The sequence below is a fragment of the Onychomys torridus genome, chromosome 23, assembly GCF_903995425.1.
Source record: "Onychomys torridus chromosome 23, mOncTor1.1, whole genome shotgun sequence".
NCBI lineage: Eukaryota > Metazoa > Chordata > Mammalia > Rodentia > Cricetidae > Onychomys > Onychomys torridus.
The window spans coordinates 63447029-63474982 of record NC_050465.1 but is presented as its reverse complement, the minus strand read 5'-3'; the positions used below and the strand labels follow the sequence as shown (position 1 = coordinate 63474982).

General features: G+C 41.3%; 2 protein-coding genes across 2 annotated transcripts in view; both read left to right on the top strand.

Moving 5' to 3' along the window:
• Window positions 1-27646, top strand: part of Ap1s3 (adaptor related protein complex 1 subunit sigma 3) — a 59330-nt gene extending 31684 nt beyond the window's left edge. The window contains exons 2-5 of the mRNA XM_036173304.1: window positions 11988-12166; window positions 13497-13605; window positions 22257-22394; window positions 27048-27646. Of these exons, the coding sequence (XP_036029197.1) occupies window positions 11988-12166; window positions 13497-13605; window positions 22257-22394; window positions 27048-27083 (462 nt within the window). The 3' untranslated portion in view covers window positions 27084-27646. The remainder of the gene's footprint in view (window positions 1-11987; window positions 12167-13496; window positions 13606-22256; window positions 22395-27047) is intronic.
• LOC118573154 (60S ribosomal protein L18a-like) lies at window positions 18833-19363 on the top strand. Its single transcript, XM_036173303.1, has one exon. The coding sequence runs from the start codon at window positions 18833-18835 to the stop codon at window positions 19361-19363; it is 531 nt and encodes a 176-aa protein (XP_036029196.1).
• Window positions 27647-27954: the final 308 nt, after the last annotated feature.

Here is a 27954-nt window from a genome sequence, read left to right as displayed (position 1 = left end):
GGCTGCCTCTTTTCTCTGGGTCTTGTGATTTAGAGCTGACCATTTGTCTTTTTCCCCTCCTGTTTTATGGCAGTGAACCTTTGCTTACATTTGATATGGCCGATATAGCCTCTGCCCAGCCCATGGGAAGTATTTGAGCATGTGACTTTCTCTCCTATTATATAGATGATGATTAGAGGTTGGTGTTGGGGGCTGACATTCCCCTGAGTGCCTCACCTATCTTGCAGTTCCTTCTAACCCACTGTTGGTGGGAGAGAGTAAATGATTCACCACAAACAAGGGGTGTAGTTCCAGGAAAGAATCAGCAGGGAAAGCACAAGCTATAATCCAGAAACAACTGCTCTTAATTGTAGAAAATAGACATAAGAAGCAGAGAAACACACCTAAAGCAAACCAGAGGGAATGGTAACACCTTTAGGGAACTGGGAGAAAATGAACTAATACATAGTCAGAAGGCCTTTGATCGAAGGAACTCAGAGTGATGGATCTGCAGGCTTGTATTGTTTCTGGGTAAGCTTACTATTTAAGCACTGGTAAGGTGACTCACATGACGAGGGACTGAGGGGACATGGCAGCAGTTCAGCTCGATAGTCAGTGGTTTGTTCTGGGCCAAAGAATCAGCATTATAGCTTTCTGGATATCCAAGTCATGGGTGCTGTGGTTCTTCTCTCTCTCCCTTTCTCAGTATAGACAGTGAAAGTTTACTTTTCACAATTCTGCAGGCTAGATTGTCAAGATCAAAGTGAAGTAAGGTGGGCATCTACTTGCCTTGCAGATGATGCCTTATTTCAGCTTGCCCTCACGTGACCTTCCCGCTGTATACATGTGTTAGAGTGGGGAATTTAAGCCTAGGATCTCTCTGGTGTCTCTTCTTATGAAGACACCAGTCATATCGTATCACAATACTCTATTGGCTTCATTTAAGTCACACTCGGGGGTTAAGGCTTCAGTTATGTGTTTTGTAGGGATACATTTGATCAGAACATGAAAATCTATTAGGAAAAACAATGGAGTAGTGATGTAGACATCCCAAGGAGGGAAGAATAGAATACTCTTGTTCACCTCAGGGAGCATAAATGAGAGGAAACAACTCCCAGGTGAGTTATCAGATATGGCAAGTATGTATTGAACTTGCTGTGTATGACTCTGAACTAAGCTGCTGACATGTATGGTATCATCTCACCCTCTCAATGTCACTGATTGTATAGTCCAGGAGACCAAGGGCCAGAAAAGTCGGGGAATTTTCCACATTTATTTAATGTGAACATGACAGAGTCAAGATAGGATATAAACTCTCAAGCTACTAATTACCAAAATCTCATTGAGTAACTAACCCACCCACCTCCGTGTTTTGTCTGCTACCCCACCCTGGCCAAGGATGTGGCTATGCCTGTTGATAAATGCCTAATGTGGCCTGACCCCAACTTAAAACTGGCCTTTTGGTAAGTGCCTGAGCCAACTCTAGTTTAGCCTGTTGATAAATATATAGTATATTTGGACCAAACCAGGAAATGTAGTTGAGTCACGCAAATTTGCTTGGATGATACGTAACAAATCTATAAGAACTAAAATACCAAATTGTGGGATATAGTGTGTGTATTTCAAAAGCCAAATGAGTGAGAAGCTTGGCATATTACCAAGAAACTTCTACTTTAAGGGTGTATATGAATAGTGCCTGGGAAACTAGTCTGGTGAATCTGAATTGCATCCAAGCATGCTTCTGAACTCTCTAATGATAGGTCATGTAAAGCTTATCCAAGGACTCTTAGGAGAGGGCACGGTGGCTGGAGCCATTTGAGGAACTGCACCATGTAAAGATGACTATTTACAGCGGTAGATCTGCTGCTCATCTTGACAGACATCCCTTCTGCTGGGAGAAAGCTTCCCTGCAGCAAAGGGAGAGACCTAAGAGGCACAGCCTGGAAGGCTAGTCTCATGGCTTTCAGAGTGGACTGAAGGACATGTAGATTGTTGTTAAAGGGCTTTCTCCTGCATGTGAATGCAAACTTTAAGTCAGGACTGTTAAGTACTCAGGCCAGCCCTGTGTGCATCTTTATGATTGATCTAGCAGGAAGGGAATGGCCAGATTCCTGGGTTTCCAGAAACTCTTACACTTCCAGCCAGAGGAGTGTCACAGCAGTTCTGACAAGTTATAGGGAGATGTGGCAAACACATGTGAGCTGAGTTCATTGCCCCTGGGAAAAAGTCATCTCAGTAATAAGCCCACTAAAACCTGGGCTTTTACAGGAGAGCAGTCTCAGTAAAGAAAAGGAAGTAAAAACAAACAGAAGAACCACTACCACCACCACTAATCAAACCAAACCAAACCAAACCAAAAAAAAAAAAAACCCAAAAAATAAAAAACAAAAACAAAAACCCACAGTGCTTTCAGTCCTTAGAGAAAACCTAAAGTGATTTTATTTTTGAAAAGTTTTACATTCATCATCATCACCATCATCATCATCACCATCACCATCATCACCACCACCACCACCATCATCATTATCATCATCATCATCATCATCATCATCATCATCAATATGTGTGTGTATATGACAGAGAGAGAGAGAGAGAGAGAGAGAGAGAGAGAGAGAGAGGGAGGAAGGAGGTGTGGGTGTGTGTGTGCCATTGCATGTGTGTGGAGGTCAGATCATAACTTGGGGAGTTCTTCTATCCTTCCACCTTGGTGAGGCAGTGTCTCACCTTCTGCTATGATGTGCACGAAAGGATAACTGACATGTGGGCTTCCCAGTGATGGTCCTACCTCTACTTCCCACCTCATCGTAGGACACTACCTAGGTTCTGGAGATTGACTTTACCTGTCCAAACACTGGGCTGGACCATAAGGTAATTTTCAGCAGTGACTATGTACATTTGCCATTTTCTCATACTTAACAGTTTCTTCAGAAATTGAGTCCATTTTGAACTAGGAGTGGAGTTAGACATCACTCAAGAAGAAATGCAAGATGATAGGGGAATTAAGAAATTTGTGATTGGAAAAGATGACTTAAGAGGTGAGATTACTTCAAGGTGAGGGGTGTGGGAGGGTCTGTAGTGACCCTAGGCACACTCAGCATTAACAAACCTCATGTCAATCTTTATATGGCAGGAGGGAGAAGGGAAGCTGTTGGGCAGGGGTGTGAAGTTGCAGTGGGGATGAGTGGATTCTGAGATCCAAGGCATGGCCTGGTCACTATATTTGATAACAATATATTGTATGCTTGAGAATGGCCAAGCAGGTAGATCTCAAATGCTCTACAAGCACACACACACACACACACACACACACACACACACTATTTTCGGTGACATTTTATGGTATAATAATATCACATTTTGCACTTTTTAAACATATTCATAACGAGTGCACACATGCACACGCTCATGAATTTTCTCACATACACACAAAATATTTTTGTCATTTATACTTTAATAAACGTGGGAAAAGTTGTGTTAGGAGCTTTAAAATTCAGGTGAAAAATCTCATAAGCCCTGTAAAATTGGGACATATATCAGATGTATCCCCCATCTGGAAGCTAGTAAAGTAAGGGTTTCCTTACTTTATAAACTGTCTGAAGATAAGGACTGCAGCAGATAAGTGAAGGAATAGTTCATAATGGGTAGTCTAGTACTATCAATGGACTTAAGGATGCTCCTTCTAAACTTTAGTGTTTAACATCAGAAAGGGATGGTAACATTGTACCATTGTGTATTAGCTCTGACTTTTCAAATGGCTTTAAAAATTTTATTTATCTTATTTGTCTTAAGATTTTGATTATTTATTTTGTGTAAATGGGCATATTGCCTGCATGTATGTCTGTGTACCATGTATATGCCATATTTCCTGCTCTACTTTTGATTTATTTTTTTGATCCAAGATATATACAGACTGGCACACAGACATTTCCAAAGTCTACTACAGGAAAATAATCGCCCCTCCTCTTTTGTGAGTGAAGAGTTCATATTTTAATTGAAAAATTTATATAAACTTTGATCACCAGTAAAATAATTTCTAGTGAAGATAGTGCCTCTTCTCATTTCCCTGAGTTTTTCTCCAAGAGGGGATGACTTTTGATAATTCTAGCATCTTATGTTGCTGTTTTTCTCCATGTTTTGATTTAAGACCATGATTATGATTTCTTTCTTACATTATATTTCCCCTTCCTCTAGGGTTTATAATTTTCCCTTGCCTGCTTAGTTTGGAATCTATCAATAGTTTTTCTCCATTGTATCACCAGGCAGGTCTTTTAGATGTCAATCAATCTTTTTCCCAACTCTACTAAGAAATAAAATGCCTTTACAAATCCCCCCCAACACACACATACAATTGATACCCCTCCTCCCAACTGCTTCCATATTCAGTGGCCAGGTGTATCACATCACACTGGCCTTTCCTCTCAATACCTTTGACTCTGGTTCTGTGTTTTAGAAAACACAGCTAACTGCATTTGCTCCTCCATTTCCCGACGGCCATCCTCCAGGGCATTCTAAGACATATTCCAGGCAGTTTCATTCTAGGCTTTTTTTATATTATATGTTGAGCTCATTCCCCCTCACTCTTCTCCTCTCTCTTCTCTCCCCTCCCCCTCCCTTTGGCTTCCTTTGTCTCCCTAGACAGCTTTATTTCTTTTCATTTTCATTTTTGCTTTGTATGTTTAGTCTTTATCAACTCACAAGTGTCAAATGAGTCTTCAGCTCTCCCCTTGATTGACTGATTGTGTGTGTGTGTGTGTGTGTGTTGAGGGGGTTGGGTGGGGCAGGGGATGCAGATTTCTAGTCTTTCAGCTTCCAGAGTTGTTTGAGGCTGACTCAGATTTCTGACCTTTTTCATGGAAGCCTCTTGTCTTCCTGGAATTGTGAGTCTACTCACTTGGTCCTCGGTGCTCTGGAGTTTCATGCTTTTGTACTTTTAAAATCTGTTGCACGGCACACTTGGTTATCTTTGCTAATCTGAAATCTGGTCTGTTTTGTTCTAGGGAAAGCTGCAAACAGTTTCTTGGTGTTCTTATCTCACCTATTGAAGTGTGGAGATCTGTTCTTGCTCTCAGTACAGGAACTCTGTCTTCTTGTAACTTTGAGCATGATGTGTGGACAATAATTTATTGTCTGTACCATTACTGTTTCCAGTGCCCAGCATCTTTCTTTTTGTCTGTTAGATCTTTTATGTCTCTTTTATAGAGATTTATTTATTTTTATTTCATGTGGATGAGTGTTTGGCTGCATGTGCATCTTCTGTGTATCTGTTGCAAGCAGAGGCCAGAAGGCAGTGTTGGATCTCTTGGAACTAGAATTACAGATGTCTGTGAACTGCCATGTGGACACTGGGAATTGAACCTGGATCATCTGGAAGAACAGCAAGTGCTCTTAACCTCTGAACCATCTCTCCAGTCACCTTCTGTCTCTTTCTTGTTAGAGGCTTCTAATCTGTTTAGTGACCATGAAATGGAGTGTTGGGAGGTTCATAGGCAGTTCAGAGGGTAGAAGGGGAATCAGTAACACAAATGAATGAAGAGACGGGTTCTTTCAAAATGCAGAGACATGAGTGGAGGCTAGGAATATTCTTCACCGCTACACAAAGATCCATGGACTTGCTGGCTCTGACTTCTGTTTAAGTTCCAGGAGAGTTGTTGGCATCTATACACATCTGAGAGCCTCAAGAGTTTGTGCACGCCTCCTGAGTGGTACTATGACTCCCTAGTATGGTACATAACAGTGTTTCACTTAACAATGGACAGTGGTGCCCTAAGACTTAATAAAGCTATAATCCTGATGTTGCCTCATGATGTCACAGCTATGACTACATCATGGTAGAGTGCATGACAAGTTTGCGGTAAAGCTGTGCAAAGAGGTACTCCAAAGGCATGGCCTTCGTTAAATTTCTCTATCTTGAAATAACCTAGTGGGAATGTAAGGTGGTGGTGTAGTGGTAGTGGTGGTGGTGGTGTGTGTGTATGCTTACATGTGTGCATGTATGTGTGTTTTCATTTAGCTGTGGTTCCTGGGAATTCCACTGGTAGTAAATGCCAACCTTCAAGGGAAGACTTGAAGCCATTCTCCCAGTATTCAGAACCTTGCCTTACATCTGGCCTTCCCCATTCTGCTAAATATGCCCCATAGGTCACATTTCTGTCTCCTTCCCCTGTTTCAAAGATTGGTTGAAACCTCTGAGCTCCTATTATTTCCCTCTCTGTCTCTTACTCTTTGGGGTTTAGCCAAGTTTTGAAACTTCCACTCCTATCTTTTTAATGGCATACTGCGAGGAAGAAGCAATAAAACTTGGTGCTTAATTCAGTGTTTATCCTGAAGTTTCTTTGAATTTCTTATCGCCATTATAAGCTCCCAAGGTATGGGCTACAATGACCATTTGTGTGTTTAGTATCACACATCACAGGCACTGGTAAATACTAGCCAAATGAATTAATGGTCTGTGCTGACAGGTCTTTCAGAAATACAATTGCTTTCGTTATTGATGGGATTATTTCCCTGGAGCCTGTGTCTGGTTAATCTTGGACTGAGGGAAGAGTGCTGACTGCCAGGTAGAGGGTTTAAGTGGACTCCAATGACTAAAGGGTGGATTTTACTCCAGCTTGCTTGTTTATTTAGCTTGTATGCATTAAGAAAAAGATTGGGGCATCTTTTCTCATTCAGAGGAAGGCTCTCTGTATTTCACAAGGGACCTTGACTATTTGTCCTTCTTGGCCTTCTCAAAGTTTAGTGATTCAACCCACCCATACAATTGCTTCCAATACTTGGAGAAAAAAATTCTATATGCGACCTTCCCAGGATTCTACAGTCTCCAAAAGTTAAATATTAACAGTAAATGAAAATGATTGCTTTTCTGTTAACACTTCCTTAGTGATCAGCCTTATGTTTAAACCTTTGTTTTGCTTTTGTTCTGCATGGACGAGCGCACTGATGGGCTTGGTGTTCTTGTCTACCTTCTCCTTTCGGTTCGCCACCACTTTGTCATTCTTTGGCTCCCTTTTAAAATCACAGCAATAGCAAGAAGTTCATTTATGTCACCACCCAGGGCAAGTATATGCCACTGGGACGAAGTTTTAATACTTCTCCTTGCTGTGAGTGACTGCTCTGGGATACACTGTTCTGTTCGGCTGTTTCACTAAAACACAGTGATGGGAACCCATCATTCTGTTGGCTTTGCAACCTACTGCATGCACTGTTGCCTGTTATTGCAAACCCACTGCTTTTGTGAATGTCACACATATTTCCTCACTCCTCCATCAGAATTATTATTTTATTGAAATTGGTTAATAAGTATCACCTTATCTATTTTTAGATAGTAAGTCATTTTCCAGTTTTGAGTGTATTGTTAAAGTGAATATCTAATTCTGAACATTTATCTGCATTTTTTACTTGCTTTTTGCTTTTATGAGGCAGATTCTCATTATGTAGCCCAGGTTAGCCAGAAGCTCTTGATCCTCCTGTATCTGCCCCTTTAGAACTGGGATTACAGGCATACATCATACCCAGTTTTATTTACTTTCATTTTAAGACACATTTTAAAGGCAGATCTTTTAAAAGTAGACTCACTGGATTCTTGACACTGCCGAGTCACTTTTATTGAAGGTCAGGGTTTTTTACAGATGGCCACTATGTTTTTAAGGAAAAAGAAACATGTTTACCCAGCATCTGCATGTCCAGAATTTCCAGAAGATGTGGCATAGATAGGAAATTGTAGAAGCGATGAAGCACACTTCCTAGGAGGTAAGAAAAGGTTAAAAGTCAAGGATTAAGGGAGATGATGTATTCCTCAATAGTGAAGGAAACACTGGGTTAGGGGTGAGTGTAGGATGTGGGAGGAGGTGAGGAAATCCTCAGATTGGCTTTTTATCTTCTCTCCAGGTGTAGGGAGTCAGGATAGACACAGGGACTGTGAAGGATGTGGTGATGAGTTGGAGTAACTGATATGGAAGATAGAAGGGGGAATAGGCTCAAGTGCACTCAGTAGCTACAATGCCTAAGTCATGATAGAAGAAGACTCAGTCCTGGCAAGTTCTGTAATTTGTGCTGGGGAACCAGTTACCTCCTCAGATTTAACCTCAGAGGTTGGGCAAGCTAGCAGCATGAACTGCAGTGATTTCACAAGCTTACTGCCTCCACAATTAATTTCATCTAATTTGTTGGTGCAGTCATTCAGGGCACATTTGACTAATTCATTTCAAGTGGTTAATCAAATACAGTCTTGTATTGTATTAGCAATATCTTGAATACCAAAGAAAAAGGACAAATAAAAGGTTTTGGTTTTTTCTCCAGTATTTGTACAGTCTACTTGGACTTGATGCCCAAAACAAACTTCATGTGACTTCAGAAATCAATGCCTGACACCCTATCACCATCACCATGGATAGTGTCACTGAAAGGAAAGAAAAAGGAAAGATAGGAACACCTGCTCTATATAAGATCCAATAAAGTATGTTGAGCAGGATGACAGTCTTGCTATACATTTGACCTACATGCTTAGTCTGAGTTGTGCTCTGGGCCCACCATGAACTGTCACCTTCTCAGGAGGAGCCACTTTATTGGCCCCATTTGAACAGGGAACATATTTTTGTATTTCTCATGAGCTGTGTGTGTGTGTGTGTGTGTGTGTGTGTGTGTGTGTGTGTTTGTGTGTGTGTGTGTGTATACATGTTCTTCTTATCCTTTTACTTCAAATTCATTGCTGGGTTCTTTGTTCATTGTTCTAGATTATTGATCCATATGAGCATGGACGTCTCATTCTGAGATATTTTTGCAAAAAGGCAAAGGCGGAAGGGAAGCCACCCATAGTCCCTGTCTCACAGAGAACTCAGAACTGATCTGGGATTGGTATAACATTTAGTCTCTGGAGACTTCCAAGGAACTCTTGAGAGTGAGAATTATGGGACCTGTAAATAGAGGAGTGAACGGTCAATCCAGAGTACTTCTTCTGGAAGGCAGTGGCTGAGAGAGGCTTGCAGCATTGTCTTAACTATCTGAAGAGTTCGTTATTACTCTAAGGTAACTGAGGCAGTGTGACTGTGTGCTCTGTAATAAAATCGGGAGAAACTGGAAGGTGTAGCAGAAGAGATTTAGGTTGTTAGATGGGAAGAAAACAGTATTTCTCATGGGACATGAAAGCAAACACTCTCTGAATTTGTAGATATAATCTCTCTAGCAGAAATCTGGCCACTCTTGAACAGTCTCATCTGGTGGCGATCCCAAACTGAGCCTTGTTCTTGAGATCCTGAGTTCTGTGCTATTTTTTAAATTTTTTTAAAATTGAAAGCCATTCAATTTTCTACTGTTAGAATGCTATTCTGGTTTGATCTCGGTCTCTGAGAAAACACTATGACCAAGACCACCTTGGAGAAGGAAAGAGTTTATTTCAGTTTATATTTCCAGGTCACAGTTCTTCATTGAGGGAAGTCAGGGCAGGAATACATGGCAGGAAGTGTAGGAGAATGCTGCGTACTAGCTCATTCGCTGGCTCTGCTGGCTTTCTTATACAGCCTGAGCCTTAGGAATGATGTTACCTACTTAGACAGAGGCCTTCAACATCAACCATCAGTCAAGACAGTTTCTCACAGACATGGCTATAGGACAATTTGATTGAAGTGACTCTTCAAATGGGGTTTCATCTTCCATTTGGCACTGGCTGTGTTAAGGTGACAATAACAACTAAGCAGGACAGAAGGCAAAATTACCCATCCCAGTATGATCCCTGGGAATAGTAATCGTGTTCCATTCCTGAATCCTTTACACCTGTGTTAAGAGTTGGTACTTAAGTATTTAAGGCCATGCAGCATTCTTTTCTTTTTCAGAGAATAAGTCAGCTCTCTTTTTCTATCATCTGAGTCCTGGGGATGGTTGGGGAGTGGGAAGGGCCATCTCCCTGGCTCTCAAGATGCAGTGCTGTAAGGATATTCTGGGTTCAGAAAGATGTTCCTTCAAGCAGCTTATTGAGCAGGAGTTGTAAGGTTTTTTTTTTTTTTTTTTTTCTCACCCTGTGATGTCTGCACTTCAGATTAGGAGCTCATTGTTACTTTAAAAAAAAAAAATCTACATTTACTTACTTAAAAAATAAATAAATAAACAAATAAATAAATAAATAAATAAATAAATAAATAAAAGGAAGAGGGGTGGTGAAAGGCTTGGCTCTGATGGCCTCAGCCCGAGCTCGGTCCCTGGACCACTTGAAGGTGGAAGGACAGAATCAACTCCAATTAATTGTCTGTCTTTCCTAGCCGCCCTCTCCTACAGCCACACACACACACACACACACACACACACACACACACACACACACACAGAGAGAGAGAGACAGAGAGACAGAGAGACAGAGACAGAGACATCAAGACAGAGAGAATAAAGCACATACACACTAATAACAAATAAAATTAATTACAAAAAGGCCTCCACATTCTGTAAGTTAGAGAAGGTCCAAGGGAAGATCCTGGTGTCTCCACACCTCAGGTATCACCGCCTACCCAGCTGTTAGGGTCTTTGGCATGGTATCAAGAGAGAAACTTCTTTGACCAAAAGAACAGACTGGTTTTTTCCTTTTGTCTTTACTTTAGGCCGTAGTTTTTCTTAGCTTGCAGCCTATATTGTTCCATTCACAAAACAATGAACTGAAACAATGCAACTTATTTATAATTTATTTTCAGATGTATTGATTTCATTTCACATGTAGGTGTGTTTTGCCTGTGTGTATGTGTTTACACCACATGAATGAGTGTCTGGTGCCTTCAGAGTTCAGAAGAGGGCATTGGATCCCTGGGACCAGAGTTATGGATGCTCATGAGCTGACATGTTGTTTCTGGGAACCGAACCTGGGTCCTTTGAAAGAGCAGCAAGTTTTCTTAATCACCAAAGCCTCTCTCGAGCTCTATATTTTCTTTTTTTAATCAATAAAAAACCCAACAGAATAAATCATAGACATAAATAAAGATAAGATTTTAAGTCTTCTAATATGATGGGATGAGAAAATGTGGACTTTTATAAAATAAAGAGCGGGCCACCTAACTGTCTTGGTAAATAAACTCTATCCTACCTCTAAGGCACTGAACTTAAATTGTTGTCCCTCGTTTAAAGTCCTTAAAAGTCACTAAAATATGAAACTTTATTTTGAATACATGCAGTAAAGCCAATTTGTAAACAAAGTCAAGTTACTTACTGGTAGCCCTAGTGACACTTCCTGGTAACTACTGAGGAGGCTTGAGATAGGAGATAGATAGACAATAGATAGGTGATAGATAGACAATACCAGGTCAGCCAAGGAGGCCACACAGTGAGTGAAGCGTTCACACTTAGGTCTTGTCTTCTTTTTTACTTCTTCTTTTTTTTTTTTTGGTTTTTCGAGACAGGGTTTCTCTGTGTAGCTTTGTGTCTTTTCTGGAACTCGCTCTGTAGACCAAGCTGGCTTCGAACTCACAAAGTTTTTTACTTCTTGTTTACTGCTCTTTCTCCTTGCTTTCTCTTTATTTTCTTTTGTTCTTTCAACATTTACAAAATCTTAAAATTAAAATATAATCACATCACCTCCTCCTTCCACTGTCCTCTCCTCTCTCTGTTCCTGTGCTTTCACAGATGTGAGATGGAGCATGGCAGGCTGTAACTCTAAAGTAAAATCCTTCCACTGGTTGAAACATTGTTGTGGTTTGTTTTACTTGTCGAGGAAGAATTTGCTTCAAAGAGTATCACTACTTCCTTTAATATGTTTTGTGTCTTAATGTATTTATAACCCCTCAAAGGAATTAAATTCTTTTAAACATGTTTTCCTGGAACAGAAGTAAGGTGTGTGTGTGTGTGTGTGTGTGTGTGTGATGTTCCACGTTTGGCTCCTCTGGTGAGTAAATGTGATTTAGCAGATGGGATCATTCTCAGGCGGGTAAATATCCTCTGAGTATACATTCCCGGCTCCAGCACACCCAGAACACTCTGATCTGTGCAGAGAGTGACTTGGCTGACCAAACCCTGGCCTTCTCTGGGCGTTTTTGTTCTAGATACATTTCATCTTGCTCTTTAGTCGACAAGGAAAATTGCGGCTGCAGAAATGGTACACCACACTCCCTGACAAGGAGCGGAAGAAGATCACCCGGGAGATCATCCAGACCATCCTCTCTCGTGGGCACAGGACAAGCAGCTTCATCGACTGGAAGGAGCTGAAACTTGTTTATAAAAGGTGTGAGTAACTTCAAGAACCAAACTGCTCATGCATTGTGGCTCTGACTCGTTTGCGTTCTGAATGCGTTAGATGGTAATACCAATCTCAACACTTTCTGAAGTCTTTGATGAGGAGAGTCTAAATAGTACAACAAGGAGAGAGCTCATAAAGATTCCCCCATTGATTAAAACAGCATCCACATGTTAGGACGGATTCTAAATACTTACACGCTGAATTGGCACACACATGCTCAGTACCATTTCATGAGTACTGGTTACATTCTCAGCATCATTTCAATGATGGTAGATACAAAAGCAACTGAATGAGACAGATTATGTTAGTGTTTTCAAGAAGCATATTTATTTATTAAGCAATCAACATATATTCAGTAACAAATGCTATGGGAAAGTGCAAGTAGATGTGATAGAGGAATGGAAACCATTTCCAATGGATTGCTCATATTCCAGTTGTCCATATTTGCAGATGGGTGAATTGAGGTGACACAGTTTAAGTAATTACTTCCTAGTTACAGTAGTTGAGTGGTAATCAGTGGATTCAGGACTCAAGTGCAGAACTTTCTTCCTTTAAAGCCCATATTTCTTTTGATGCACCTGTTTGAAGTGGAAAGACCATACTAGTGAGGAATCCTAATTTATAAATGAGAAATGTGAGGTTTGAGAGGTAAAGGAAGCTTTTTAATGAAGATTTAGGTAATAGATTCAGGTAATAGGTTAGGACCTGAACATAGCTAGCCTGACCCCATGTCCTCTATCAAACTACAGTTTCCAAAACGGAAAATTCACATTGGAAATGCCCTTGAAGAGAGTGTTTATAAAAACCAATGGGAAAAGAGAGGTAGCATGTACGGTCTGATATTTAATGGAGTCCACTTCTGGGCAGTGCCTTGGCAAAGCAGCTTCTGTAGGTTCGGAGGGTGGCATAGAATGAATCACCCTGTGAAGCCAGATATAGAAGTGTGTGCCCCTGAGAGCCTTGCTGAGTGCTTGTATATTCAAGGAGACAATTTACAAACTGGAGAAGGGCTCGAACAAACACCCTGATTACCACGGACCAAAGGATTCCATCCCTCTGATTGTATCTCTTCAAGGTAAAATTCTGTTGAGAGTCTCTCTGTGATTAATCGAAGTAATTTACCACTGCATCATTTTTATATATTCGGGTTTATATTTGAGGAGTGTACTGCATGCCATGAACAATGATTTTTATCTTTGTATGGGGAGAATCTCTCGAGAGAGAGTAAAAGGCTGCACACCCGTTGAGAAAATCTACTTAGGTTTGTTTATTGTCTCATTCAATTTTGCTTTTCCTTTATTTTTTTCTTTTCAAGGTATGCTAGTTTATATTTTTGCTGTGCAATAGAAAATCAAGACAATGAGCTCTTGACACTAGAGATCGTACATCGGTATGTGGAGTTGCTGGACAAATACTTTGGAAATGTAAGTGTCTTCTGGCCCTTTAGAGTCTATCCATCTTGGTTCTTGCTTCTGCTCATCTCTTGTATTCCTTTTCTCTTTCTCAAGTTTAAACTAGCCATCACATTGTGCCAAGGATGGTGCTGGCCCACCTTGGTTCAGAATTTACAGGATTCCTCTCTACCTGTATGTCTTAGTAAATGAATCACTCAAAAAGATGTGGATGTACCTTTGTTTTCGAGTTGCAAACACACAGAAGACCTTGTTTCAGGGAGCTGAATTTAATTGTGAGAGGTCTGTGTCCTCATTGGCTTTGCTGTTTCTTTTCTGTTTTGATATTTTGTTCCTTCTTTGGCATTGTTCAAAGTTACAATATTATTAGTACCTAAGGAAAAACCTCCACCACCACCACCAACCTAAACAGAAGTCCCTAATCCTTTCACCTCACATTGCTATTCCACTATCTCATTTGCATTTATTTAAATGACAGATGTGGTGATCTCTCACAGCTGCTCCCATCTCTGAGCCCATTCTGTGCCAGCTTGCAGCAGGGCCCCATCTTAGCCCTCCACGGATATTGTACAGTTAATCAAGCCCTCTATACTGCTCCACACCATTGACCTTTTCTCAAGTCTTGATCTGCTTTGCCCTCTCTGCAGCACTGGATTCTTATTAATCCTTTAAGTTTCCCTCCTTTTTGCCATGCCATTGCTTTCTGCTGGGTCTTGGGCTGTGTGTCTGGAGTCATGTTAGTTCTCATAAAAATCATTTACAAGGGAAAGGAGAGAGAAAAAAAGGGAGAAAACTTATTTAGAAACCTATCCAATGCTTGTCATTGTGAAGCCTGTTGAAGAGAAGGAAAGAAGGAAGGAAGGAAGGAAGGAGGGAGGGAGAGAGAGAGGGAGGAAGGAAGGAAGGAAGGAAGAAAGAAAGAAAGAAAGAAAGAAAGAAAGAAGGGAAAAAGAAAGAAAGAAAGGAAGAAAAGGTGGAAAGGAGTAGGTAAGACCCAACTCAAGCAATAATGAAAATATCACCTGTTCAGTTTTCACCTGCTGTTCAATATCACCTCCATGGTTTCCTTCTTCCCCTGAGCTCTCTCTCCCCTTCTGATCCTACAAATGCTGTGCCTCTCTTCCTGCCTGCTTAAGTGTGCCTGTGGATTCTTTCTTCCGGGTGATTTCTTTTTGCTTTTCTTCTCTTGCTTGCTCTTCTTTGCTTACCTGGTGATGGTCTTCACCGATCTTCTCAGGACCAAGTGCTATGCCTGTCGTTGGCAAACCTGCTCTTTCGGGTGGTTGGAATTTGCTATGTCTCAGAATCCTTCAGCTCAAAAAGACATGGTCTTTTGCCTTTCTTTGCCTGTTATAGAACCTACCTGACTCTTGAGTTTAAACTTAGAACTCATCTTCTTCATTTCCCTCTTACTAGTATAGGGGGTTTACTTGGGATTTTACTTTCAGCTTCTTATTTGGCCATTTCTACCTCTAAACCTTTCTTTGCTGTTCTGCTTGACCTGTTGGCGAGCATCTTTTTTTTTTTAAAGCACAGACCTAGGTAGGGCATTACTTTCCATCCCTTTCCATCCCTTTCCATCCCTCTATTGTGAAAAGCGCCACACCACCAAGGCTATGACTTAAGCTTTCCAACAGTGACAGTGGACCACTCCTCCACCCTTGCTGCTTTCTTTCCTTGGTATATCAGCCATCACCAGCATTCCAGGTTATGCAAGAGCTCAGAGCATCCCACACGGGTGCGAAAGTTACCTGAATGAAAGCCTGGCCCTTTCCTGAGGTCAAGACTTTTGACCTCCCCCACCCCAACTGCTATAAATACCTCAGGGCCAGATTTTAGCAAATGCTGTAGAGACACCAAGAAAATGCACTGTTGCAGGAAAGAAAATGACCAGGTCTGGAAAAGGTTCCTCCAGCAATGTTCTCTGCTCATCCCCTTGGTCAATGGAAGTTTGTCAAGTGGTGCTGGGAGAATTTGCTCTCAGAAGAATTTTTAGCTTTTTTTTTTTCTTTCTGCAACTGTACAGGTAATATTTTCATTATTGATTGAGTTGAGTCTTACCTACTCCCTTCCCCCTTGCCCCTTCCTTCCTTCCTTCCTTCCTTCCTTCCTTCCTTCCTTCCTTCCTTCTTTCCTTCTCTTCAACAGGCTTCATAATGACAAGCATTTGATAGGTTTCTAAATAAGTTTTCTCCCCTTTTTTCTCTCTTCTTTCCCTTGTAAATGATTTTTATGAGAACTAACATGTTGCTTGGGAGATTTCAGTTATTGCCAATATTTAAGAATAATAAGAAAGTGACACCATGTTCTGTTTCTCCTCCTGCCTTATCAAGTTTATTTTTATTTTTTTCTAAGTAGTACATATAAAGTAGCATGTTTTACAACACAGGAATATTTAACTTCATGCTTTTTAAATTCTAAATGAATTCTGACATTTTTGGTGCCTTCCTTTGAAATGAATTGCACATGTGGCCTTTTGCGAGGGTCCAGAGGTGTTTCTTGGAGTCTTAGCTTTCATAATACTTGCTTGCTCTTCCTCATTTCTGAACTCTGGTTTGACCTGTTCTGTTTCTGTGGATTAAACCAACTTCAATCATGTGATTTGAGGCTGAATTTTGATCTCTCTGTGCTTACCTGAAATTTAACCAGGTATTTCAGACACATCACTTCTGAGGAGAATTTGGATGATCTCCACCAAGATCTAGGTACAGGGAAAGAGGATCAGAATAACTCCCTGCCTCTCTGGCATTAGTTCTCCATCAAATTCTGGTACCCCTTTAGAAGCTCTATCTTGGTCATGAATCAAAATTTTAATTCACTAAAACATTCAATGAATCTTTCATTAAACTAAGAGCACTTCAGGGCTTCATGCCCTGTAGGTGTTCAGTTCTCATTAATTAACAGTGATGACCAGAGGCTCCTAGGACTGATCCTCACTGACATCATCTCAGCAATAAGATATTTCTCTTTGGATTTGTTTTCCTCTCATGCTAATACCAAAGATTTCTTTGAATTCTGTCCTTAGATTATTCAAGGGGAAACTTATAGCTTGAAAATATTGTATTTGAAGACAGATAAAAATCAGAATCTCTGGTTACTAATTTGAGTGATGTGTCTTGTAGTAGTTTTCAATTCTAAGGAGATTATCAAGGACTGTGTAGTTAATCTTTCAATCTTCAGTAAGTAGCATTAACCCCAATTTACAGATGCTAAGAAGAAATGCTTTGGGGTCTTCCAGTAGACAAGGGATTTAGACACCCGCCATGTTTTCACTCTGCATTGCAGCATGCCTTTTGATTAATGTATTCTGAGTGTGTGTGGATGCTGCTGTCCTAGGAGGTTTTCGACTTTAACCTCGGCAGTTTTTCTGTTGTAAGGGGAGCAGCATTCAGTGTCTTGATCCTGGTGTCTTCTCACATAGTAACCAGACCCAAGATTTCAGACCTGCCATCTCTCTCTGTTTTATCGATGAGGATATGACACTAGAAAGGTTGATAAAAATATTTGCTTTGCTAAATTCATGGGCAACTGTGAGGGTCAAATACAATAAGTAGCAAAAATATATAAGCTATTGATTGTGACTTATGTATTGTTTTTCATGTTGCCCTACAGCAGTTCTTATTATCTGAAACTTTTCTGTTGTGTAACTTGAAACTTCCTGAATTTACTTTAAAGCAGAGTTCAAGGACAGAAGCTTCTAGACTCCACCCAAAAGGATTTAGCTGATGAAACCTCAGAAACATTATCAGAGGAGGATGTACTCAGCTGTAAGAGGAGAGCTTTAAGCCACACTATAGTAGCACACAAAAAATTAGGAGGTGGAGGAGAAAGTGAAATTGTCATTTTTCTGTCGTTTGTAAGCTGTATGCCAGAATCTACATACATGGGGCGGGGGGGGGGGCATCAAAGAAAGGTTTCTTGTTTAATAGCATGGACTGTGAGGGAAGGTGCCACATAGATAACTCGATGGTTATTGAGTGTCAAATGAGACAGACCTTAAGGTGGAATTTGTAAGTATTTAAGGAATAGCTGAAAGAACTTGAACTTTGCCCGTCCTGCAGCTTGTCATCTTATGTTTAGATGGAGGTGGGCTGTAGAAGAGCACGTTGGAGCTGCCATGTATGAAGTACTTGCTTACTCAATATATTCTATGATTGTGTGTATCCCACGTGGTACACCTCCTTACCCTATTCCCTGAAATTAGATGCAGTAAATTGACTGCCTCAAGCCTGTTGAAGGAGCAATCAGGTCTGGGAATAGGTGACTGCTCACAGCAGGCCATGGAACATCCCTAGTGAATTTGTAGGAATGGTTGGCGGGTCTACTGGACAGGACTCTGTCAAAGCTTTGTCCTAACAAGGCTCCTGTGCATCTTGGATTCCTAGTCTGTACCAGCCTTGAATGCTGAGGTCTCTGCGGCCGCCACCATTGCGCCTGTCACTCCTGACTTCTACCTCTCCTGACCTCTGGTAACTGATTCTTCTGGTCCTTTCTTTCTTGTGCGTGGATGTCGAATTTACTGTAATTTCTTTCTGTTTATTGTTCAAAATTATAAAAATGCATTTTTCATACCCTTCTAGACATACAGTCTTTTAGACAAATGGATTGCAGTCTGCATATTCTTCTGTAACGTTAGTATTCTCCTTACAAGCCCGTTAGAGATTTTCCCACATCTTTCCATGTAAAACTACTCCTATGGGTCCTGCATGTCCAGTTTATATAACATATTATCAGCAGTCCAGGCAAGAGCAGTTTCTTACCCAAATGGCTTTTTTTTTTTTTTTTTTTTTTTTTTTGCCAAGAAGAAGATAAACTCCATATAGAGTGTTTTCAATGTCCATCTTCCTCTTTGAAGTAAATTGGGGCTGCCAGGAGCAGATGTGTCTCACTGTCCAGAAAGTTCAAGTTTTTTAAACATTTTAAATGCCATATTCTATAGGTCTTTGAAGTGTTTGAAGATTATCTACCTAATTGAAATATATCTCTGTATAAAACTTAACTATCATGACTATAATTTTGATTATCATAGATAACTAATTATTAATCTGTATTTCTCAACTATACACTACAATCTTAAATGCACAAAATACTTTAAACAAGAGTAGAAATATCCATACAGTATAACAAAATTAACTTTAAATTTGCATCAATAAACTAAAATCTATAGCAATTTAAAACAAGTTGCTCTTTAGAAGTAGTTTCAGCCTTTTGTGAGGGTGGCGAACGAGGACAGACGGCCATGAAGGCCTCGGGCACGGTCCAGGAGTACAAGGTGGTGGGGTGCTGCTTGCCCACCCTGAAGTGCCACACGCTACCGCTGTACCGAATGCGCATCTTCGTGCCCAACCACATGGTGGCCAAGTCCCGCTTCTGTTACTTCGTGTCGCAGCTGAAGAAGATGAAGAAGTCGTCGGGAGAGATCGTGTACTGCGGGCAGGAGTTTGAGAAATCGCCGCTGGGGGTGAAGAACTTCGGCATCTGGCTGCGCTATGACTCCCGCAGTGGCACACACAACATGTACCAAGAGTACCGGGACCTGACCACCGCGGGTGCTGTCACCCAGTGCTACCGAGACACGGGTGCCCGGCACCGTGCCCGCGCGCACTCCATCCAGATCATGAAGGTGGAAGAGATTGCTGCGGGCAAGTGCCGCCGGCCGGCTGTCAAGCAGTTCCAAGACTCCAAGATCAAGTTCCCGTTGCCACATCGTGTGTTGCGGGGCCAGCACAAGCCTCACTTCACCACCAAGAGGCCTAACACCTTCTTCTAGACACGGAGACCCACTGAATAAAACTCCAGAGAGTCTTAAAAAAAAAAAAAAAAAAGTAGTTTCAATAATGTACCCTTTTATCCTATCCTATCTATATATGACTGACCATGGTCTTGAATGGGCAAAGAGATCACTTAAAAGACCATTGCTGTGAACCCAATGGGAGGAGTTACAGACTAGAGCAACTGTGAAGTGGAAGGATGGGAGACTGGTGCTCTATTTAGATGGTAGAATCAATAGGACTGGTCACCAAGGCAACAACAGATCAAGACTGAGGGAAAAAGAGGTGTCTTAATTAGGGTTACTATTACTGTGATGAAACACCATGACCAAAGAAACTTGGTGAGAAAAAGGGTTTATTCAGCTTATGCTTCCACATCACAGTTCATCATTAAAGGAAGTCAGGACAGGAACTCCAGCAGAGGCAGGGACCTGGAGGCAGGAGCTGATGCAGAAGTCATGGATGGAGGGGTGCTGCTTATTGGCTTGTTCCTCATGGCTTGCTCAGCCTGCTTTCTTATAGAATCCAGGAACGGGAGCCCAGGGATGGCACTACCCATAATGGGCTGGGTTCTTCCCCATCAATCACTAGTTAAGGAAATGCCCTATAGGCTTGCCTATAGCTCAATTTTATGGAGGCATTTTCTTAATTTAGGATCCCTTCTCTCTGATGACTGTGTCTAGTTAACATAAAACTAGTCAGTACAAGAAGAATGAGTTGGGGTGTGTGTGTGGTAAGTGAGCTCTCACATGAATTAGATAAAATAATAAGTGACTAAGCAAAATAGGGACTAAAGGAATGAAGAATATGTTTGAGATCATGCTTAAGAGCACTGACTGCTCTTCCAGAGGACCCAGGTTCAATTCCCATTATCCACACGGCAGCTAACAACTGTCTGTAACTCCAAGGCCTAATACCTTCACACAGACATCCATGCAGGCAGAACACCAATGCACATATAATAAAAATAAATAAATAATTAACAAAAAGAATATGTTTGAGACCAACTTGGGACATGGTGATGTAGAACTAAGAATGCCTGATAGACAGACATGTATAGTCAGCAGACATGTATAGATGGACGGATGGGGATTGGGCTTTTTGCTCCACCATTTGCAGGCTAGAGCAGCTATGAAGTGGAGGATGAGAAGTGTTATATTTAGATGTCAGAATCAGTAGGGATTGGTGGCCACATCAAGAGGGATGGAGGAGTAAGGAACTCTCACTGTGAGGGCTGGGAGATTGTCTGGAAGACAGTGTGTATTACAAAGGGAAGGAGCTGTGCTGAAGAATGTTATTATTTAAGAAGATAGATTGCCAGCATAAAAGCCACATGTGGTGGACACATGAATTGTTCTGCAAATTGATATGCCCCAAGCCCTTCATAAATACTTCTTGAAATCGTATGTATTCATTTATTTTGATGGAGGACTGCATGTTTGCTGGGGCATGTGTGTAGAGGTTGGAGGACAGCTTGTGGAAATAGGTTCTCTCCTTCCACCGTGTGGCTCTTCGTGATTGAACTTGAGTTCCAGGGGTTGGTGGCAAGCACTTTTTATCCCTTGAGCTTTCTTGCCAGATCTATCAGTACTTGCCCACCAAATACAAGTTAGTGGGCAGGAATAAAACAAAGTCATCTAGAAGGTCTGAGAAGGAATCGTTGGAGTCAGAGGAGGCCAACAGGCATTCAGTGGTATCGGCAAGGTCAAGAGAGGAGAAATTTCCAAGAAACAGATTGACAAGGGTATCAGTGGCTACTTAGGTGAGCTTGAGAGAGGATGAGGAACTTTCAGCTAGTGGCTTAAAGAGAGCAACTTCGTTTGAGCAGGTCAGGTCTGGATGCAAACGTGAGCCACGGAGTAAGCCATGAGGAAGTCAGCAGAAACAGCACTCTCTGGTCGAGTCATCTAGACTCGGCTTTGCTACTTGTCTCACTTCTATGCTAAGACCTGTCCATCTCTCTGTTGACCTTTAACCCTGGTTAATGTGCTTTTCCATTAACTAGAGACCTCATCAGCGTCATGTGGGAATCTGCTTAGCAGGACAGGTTTGGATCTGATCCAGATCTACCGACTCAGAAAATCCAGGGACCCAGTCTGCAGGAAGAGTTGTCAGAAGATTTAACAGGGGAGTTTGATATACTCAAAAATTTGCAACTCACTGGCCAAACAGCCAAGATCTTTAAACCTGAGTGCAGGAGAATTGAGGGGCTGTCCTTCTACTTAAAAAGCAGCAGGGACCCAGCTTCCACTTGTGCATGTGAACACAGGAGCCCAGAAGCGTCACGGCCCCACCGAGTCTCATATTTTCTGTTTATATTAGTTACGTTCCAATGGCTGTGATGAAATATGATGACCAAAAACAACTTATTGAGGAGAGTTTATTTGGCTTACAATTCCAGATGAGGGGTCCATAATGGTAGGGAAGATGTGCTAGCAGGTGGTGGTGGTGGTGGGGCATGGGACCAAGAAACTGAGAGGTCACATCTCAACCACACACAGTGTATGAACTGGAAGAGGCTACAAACTCTCAAAGCCTGTTCTCACTGACCTGCTTCCTTTACCAAGGTTGGGCCCCTTAAAGGATCCTTACCTCCCCAGTTACCACGGGCTGGTGACCAAGTGTTCAAATACTTGAGGGACATTTCTCTTTCACACCACCACAAACCCTATTATCTAAAGGCATGCTCTGCTTTAATAGGATTTGGTTTTACCTTTACTAAAGGTCTAGGATTCTCTACTCCCAACTTTCTGTCCTTAAAATGCCATGTGGTGTTTTATGTTTGGCTGCCACTTGAATGGCAATGTTAGGAAAGCTGGAGACGGTGGCAGATGCTTTCCTGATTCTACTCCAAATTTATCAAGACATTTATTATTTTTTTTTCCTTACCAGGTCTGTGAGCTGGATATTATCTTTAATTTTGAAAAGGCGTATTTTATCCTTGATGAATTTATAATAGGTGGAGAAATTCAGGAAACATCCAAGAAAACAGCAGTCAAGGCCATTGAAGACTCTGATATGTTGCAGGAGGTCAGTATGGTTTTCTGTGTCTGGGGAAGATGGTGGTGACTCCAGCACTAATTATAATAGAGCCACCACTCTGAGTACTGCACCCACATATTGTTCTGGTCATAGCTTCTACTTTTAGCAATTTACACGTATTAGCTTACTCAATTCTTCCAGCAGTTCTAACTAGGTGTTAGCCTGTTTTATAGTGAATGAGCAGAGACTCAAGAGGTGAAATGTCCTGCTCAGTTTCATAGTTAATAAACATGAAATAGAGCTTTGGACCCTTGCGGTTTGGTCCTGAGTCTTTGCTTGTCCTGTGTGGCTGAGCTTTAGGGTTTGAAAATACCTAACCCTCCTAGGGGTATCAAAGCTTGGTGCTATTCTTTGCAAACATAATTTTATGAGATGTATAAAAAGACTTTCATTAAAATATCTGCTCTGCCCTGGGAAGAAAGAACAGCAGTGCATAGTTATTTCATTTGCTAGGAATATCAGAGCTATGTTATTGAAGATGGCATTTGCCATTTTAATTGAAATTCCCTGCCTCTCTTGGGAAGGCCTTAGGTCTATGTGCTCTTGTTTGCATAAATAAACCAGAGCACTTGTGGCTGGATTGCCGAGGTATAAATAGGTCCTGAAGCCTATGCTTGGCACTGCTCCTGACTCTGTGATTGCTTCATATATCCTGGGACTTTTCTTTTTAGAAGCATCCCAGATTTGAATCAGACCTACTAGGGGAACATAACCTACAAGCTCCTTCAAGGACCCTGAAAAAGAGTATGGTGTTCCACCAACCTTTGCCTTTCTAAAATCAGGCAGCTCTGACCAGTCCTAAACCAAGCATGTTTCTGGGTGCTTAGATTGGGTCCCAGGTCTCCCAGAATGTCAGTGAATCTTCCTTCCTTCCTTCCCTGTCTTTTTTCCCTATCTCCCCCACTCTCCTGTGTGTGTGTGTGTGTGTGTGTGTGTGTGTGTGTGTGTGTGTGTGTGTTTATTTGTTTTTTTAGACTGTCTTACTATATGTAACCCAGGCTGGCTTTAAACGCATGATTCTCCTGTCTCTATCTCCCAAGTGCTGGGATGACAGGCGTATACCACACCTGGCCTCAGTGGGTCTTTCCATCTTCCTGTTTTCATAACAGCAGGTCAAGAGTCAAGAGGATTTCAAGAATTATAAAGTACCTTTTTAAAATTGGTACTAAAGCCATTCTTCCTGCTATTTGGAAATAAGAGACTGATTAAGTTAATAAGACATTAGGCATGATTTCCCAGCAACTGTCTTGGCAGTACTTTGAGCTGATTACTTACTCCTGCCCATGGAGGGACTCCATCCTCAGGTGAGTGGACATGAAGAAAGACAAGGGTGGGTTCCCATAAGCAGCTCTGTGTGCCGATTAAGCCAACACATTCATTGCTGGAGGTGTTATCCCCTCAAAGAGATGCATTAAACTTCTTTGAGTCTTACTTGACTCTTTCCAAATGTCACAGAAAGGGATCTTACGAGGTACTGAAGAAATCAGTGCTTGGAAATTCCATAAAAGAGCATTTATTAAAATATGCTGGGGTGGAGAAGCAGGGAGTAGAAGGTGGGGGTTATTCCTAAGACTCTGCTCGTGGTCTTTAAGATGGAAGCTTCTGGAAGGAGAGGCAAACTTTTCTCAGGGTCTTTGGCACTTCAGTAACTAAAGCTTCCTGAATTGAGGCCAAGACACACCTGCATGATTTCAAAGTCCCTCCAGCTGCAGGAAACAGGCTTTTAAGCGCTTTCAGGGAATTTGTGTTCCTAGTTCCATTTAAATCTTGGAAGCAGGCATTTCAGGAAGTGAGTCCTTTCACAGTAAAGCACTGATTGGTTGGTTCATGTCCCTGGTGACTGAGTAGACAGTGTCAGTTGGTATCATTAGGTGCCCTGTGTTCAATCCTGTGCCCTAATGAGCAGGCAAAGATGCAGCTGTCCTTCACTGGCACCTGTTGAATGAACAGAGCCTGTCAAATGAGAGTCTGTTGCTAGTGCCCTCGTGGGCTCTGGTACCCCTTCCAGTGATGTCAGTGAACATTGGGAGAGCTTGTTGAGAAGCCGACTTGGCATGTCTGGTGTGCTTCAGAAAGTACAGAATGTGTAGGGGAAAAAATGTTCAAATTGTATGAAAGAGAAGGGTTGCCCCTTTATTTCTTGATCTTCAGCTCTAATACATAGTTGTAGCTACTAGAGGCTGAGGAAGGCCTTTTTGACATTGACTTCTTTCAGAACAACTAAAAATAATGAAATAGCTATTATGACTTTCTCCTCAATGGCACATAATAATAGTTTCTTGGGACAGGGGAGAGAAACGAAAGTTATTTTCACATATTTAATAAAAAAACCCATAGTCTCAAAGCTCCAGGTGCTCAGATCTTAATCTGAGAGTATCCAGATCAGATGTTGATAACTCAGAAAGTCTAATTGGCTGGAGATGACTTCTATGGAAGGGAGTAACAGCAATGTGAGTGATGTCATTGTTAAAAGCATGGCTACTGAAGAGTAGAGGTTGTAATTCTCAAGGTTACCAGATGGGGGCGGCCATTAGTGAATGATCCTCACGGACAATAGCCTGTCAGAACGGGAAGGTCAAGTGGAGTCAAACCATAGGCCATGTCACACATACATGAGGATGCCTGAGCAACTTCTTGGTGCACCCCACCCCTTTCACCCTCCAGAGCGTAAGCCAAAACCACAACGCAGTAGAAAGGGGCTGTGTATTAGGTACAGGATGCATACTACCATGGTGTGAGAATCTCAAGATGAGTCCCAGGATACCACTCTAGCTCGACTCTTGTGAAGGCAAGGAAAGACAAGGATTTGAGGCTGTGACCTATTTAAGTCAGTTCCAAGCCTTTTTGGTGGCAAGTGCATGAAAACAACAAATTCTTATATCACTTTACGCCCCTGGAGTGACAGCAGGACTTAGATAGGGCAGGTAGGGCAGAGTTCAGCCTCTGAGTCTCCTCAGGCGAATATTGGGCAGATAACCAGAGCCCAGTGGACCTTTGAGGCTGTGAGGCATCCACTTCATGCCCTTGACAATCTCATGCTTCTTCAAGGCTGCAGAAAGGGTTGGACAATGTGTCTATATAGTCAATTCATTTTAGTCAAATTTGCAAAAGTATAGGGCATTTTAACTGCAAAGACTGTATAGCCATAGCTGTATACATAAGGGTATCAAACAAATAGAATATGCTATTCTAGATGTTATTTTGTCATCTTTTTAATATTGATAATGTGCTGTCATCATCTCTTACTCTAAATAAATTTTAGACATGCTTTGTTTTGGATCTTCTTAAACGGGGATAACCTTTACAAAACTCACATAGGCTGTGAGCCAGTGTTGATACCCCAGTGAAGTTAAAAGATGGAATAGTCAAGAGGAGATTCAGGGCAGATGTCTTGGGGTGTTAGTTTCTTTGGGCCAGTGCTCAGTTAGGAGGCTGACAAGCTTTAGAGTAAGTATGGATGACTAAGCACAAATCATTTCAGCAGTGGCACGCTGCAATTCTAAAGAGACAGGTCAAGCAGTTAGAAACCCTGATTTCTGATGTGGGTACCCTCTAGACCGCTGCTTCTCAACCTTCCTAATGCTGTGACTCTTTAATACAGTTCCTCATGTTGTGGTGACCCCCAAAACATAAAATTATTCCATTGCTACTTCATAACTTTAATTTTGCTATTATTATGAATTGTAGTATAAATGTCTGATATGCAGGATATCTGATATGCAACCCCCAGATTGAGCTGCTCTGGACAGTCTTGTTGGCCACTAGACTTGATCTCTTTGGCCCATACTTCCAGTCTTTCCGGGATGTTGAATGGTGGCACTTGAGTTGTGGTGCATAATTAAACATCACTTGCTAAGCAAGTTGGTAGTGACTCACAGTGGCTTAAAGTATTGCCTAAGGATGACTTGCTGCCCGCCTCCCCCTCCCCACATCCCCATGAGCTCTCTTATTGATGTAACCTGGGTCATTGTTTTACACAAATGTGTATCTGTTCAGTAGGAGGGAATTTGCAATACCACCATGCCACCATGGAACTCTACCTGTCTTACCCAACACTTAAAAGAAAAGATGAAGACAGGAAACTAAAACTCTGGGGTTTAGTAGCAAACTTGGTAACTGAAAGATGGTCTGGAGGCTATGGAGAAACGCTCTTTCAAAAGGCATGGCAGAAATCTTTCAGAAATCCCTTCTGACTGGGCTGTAGGTTTAATGAAGAGATCCTGCACAGTATAGAAAACAGTGTGTATATGTGTATATGTATATATATATATACTTGACTTCTCTAGCACATGTGCCTACGTTTGGTCCTCACAGCCATTTCTGACACATGAGCTTTAAATCAACAGTGGCGTCTCCACATTGTTGATTTAACATCTCCCTTCTCAAACATCTACTTCCTGGTCAAGCTTAGCCTTTTCTCAGTTGAAAGTGATGTATTTACAGCCATGTGGGCATGTGGACAAATGATATTCAAACTTATAGTCACCTTCAGTAGAATGCAAAGACTTATGTCTGTACATGCTTTTGAATTTTTTTCAATATTACAAAGAAAAAAAACCCCAACAGAACAAGAACAAATCACAGTCTGTTAATGCATACGGTTTAAAGGGAAGATTACTCTAAGTCATTGTTCTCTTTCAGACAATGGAAGAATACATGAACAAGCCCACATTTTAAGTGGACAGTCTACTTGAAGATTCTGAGTGCTTCATGTTGCGCATCTACAAATAAGCAACTCTTTGCATCCAGTCTCCACACAGCTCTGGCACCATGCCAAAAATAACTTTAAAGGGATTCTGTGTTAGCTAGCCAAACTTAAAAGTTGTTAGCGTAACGTATTTATGGTTGCTGCATGTCTGTATTATACTGTCTGTGAGTACTCATTGTGGCTCTCGTTTCAAATAATTGCTGCAGATTGAATAGTTGGCTTGCAGTGGTGTAAATCCTTGTAGTATTTTTAGGCAGTTTCAAATAATTAGTTGCAATATAATAATTTTTCTTGCCATTTGATCTCCTTGTAGACTGAAAACTGCTTTGTGATAACACACAATTTTGAATTTAAAGTATATTTTATATAACATGCCTTTCCTAAATGTTTTTAAAAGGTACATGAATTCAAATTTATGTTAATAGTTCAGATTTCATACATGATGCAGACATTTTAAAAATATGTTCAATACTACTGTAGTTTCAGGTCAGGTACAATGTATCTGTTTTGTTGTTGTTGTTTGTTTGTTTGTTTGTTTTGTTTTTTGAGACAGGGTTTCTCTGTAGCTTTGGAGCCTGTCCTGGACTAGCTCTGTAGACCAGGCTGGCCTTGAACTCACAGAGATCCACCTGCCTCTGCCTCCCAAGTGCTGGGATTACAGGTGTGTGCCACCACCGCCCGGCTTGTATCTGATTTTAATGTTTTGAATTCAAGTTATTCTCTTCAGAATTGGGATAGAACTTCATAAGTGATTTTGATGTCTTAGAAGGTGCTAGATGGAGGTTTTTAACTTTACTTTCAATTGAATATAAGGGACATTTCAATAAGGTTATATTTTCT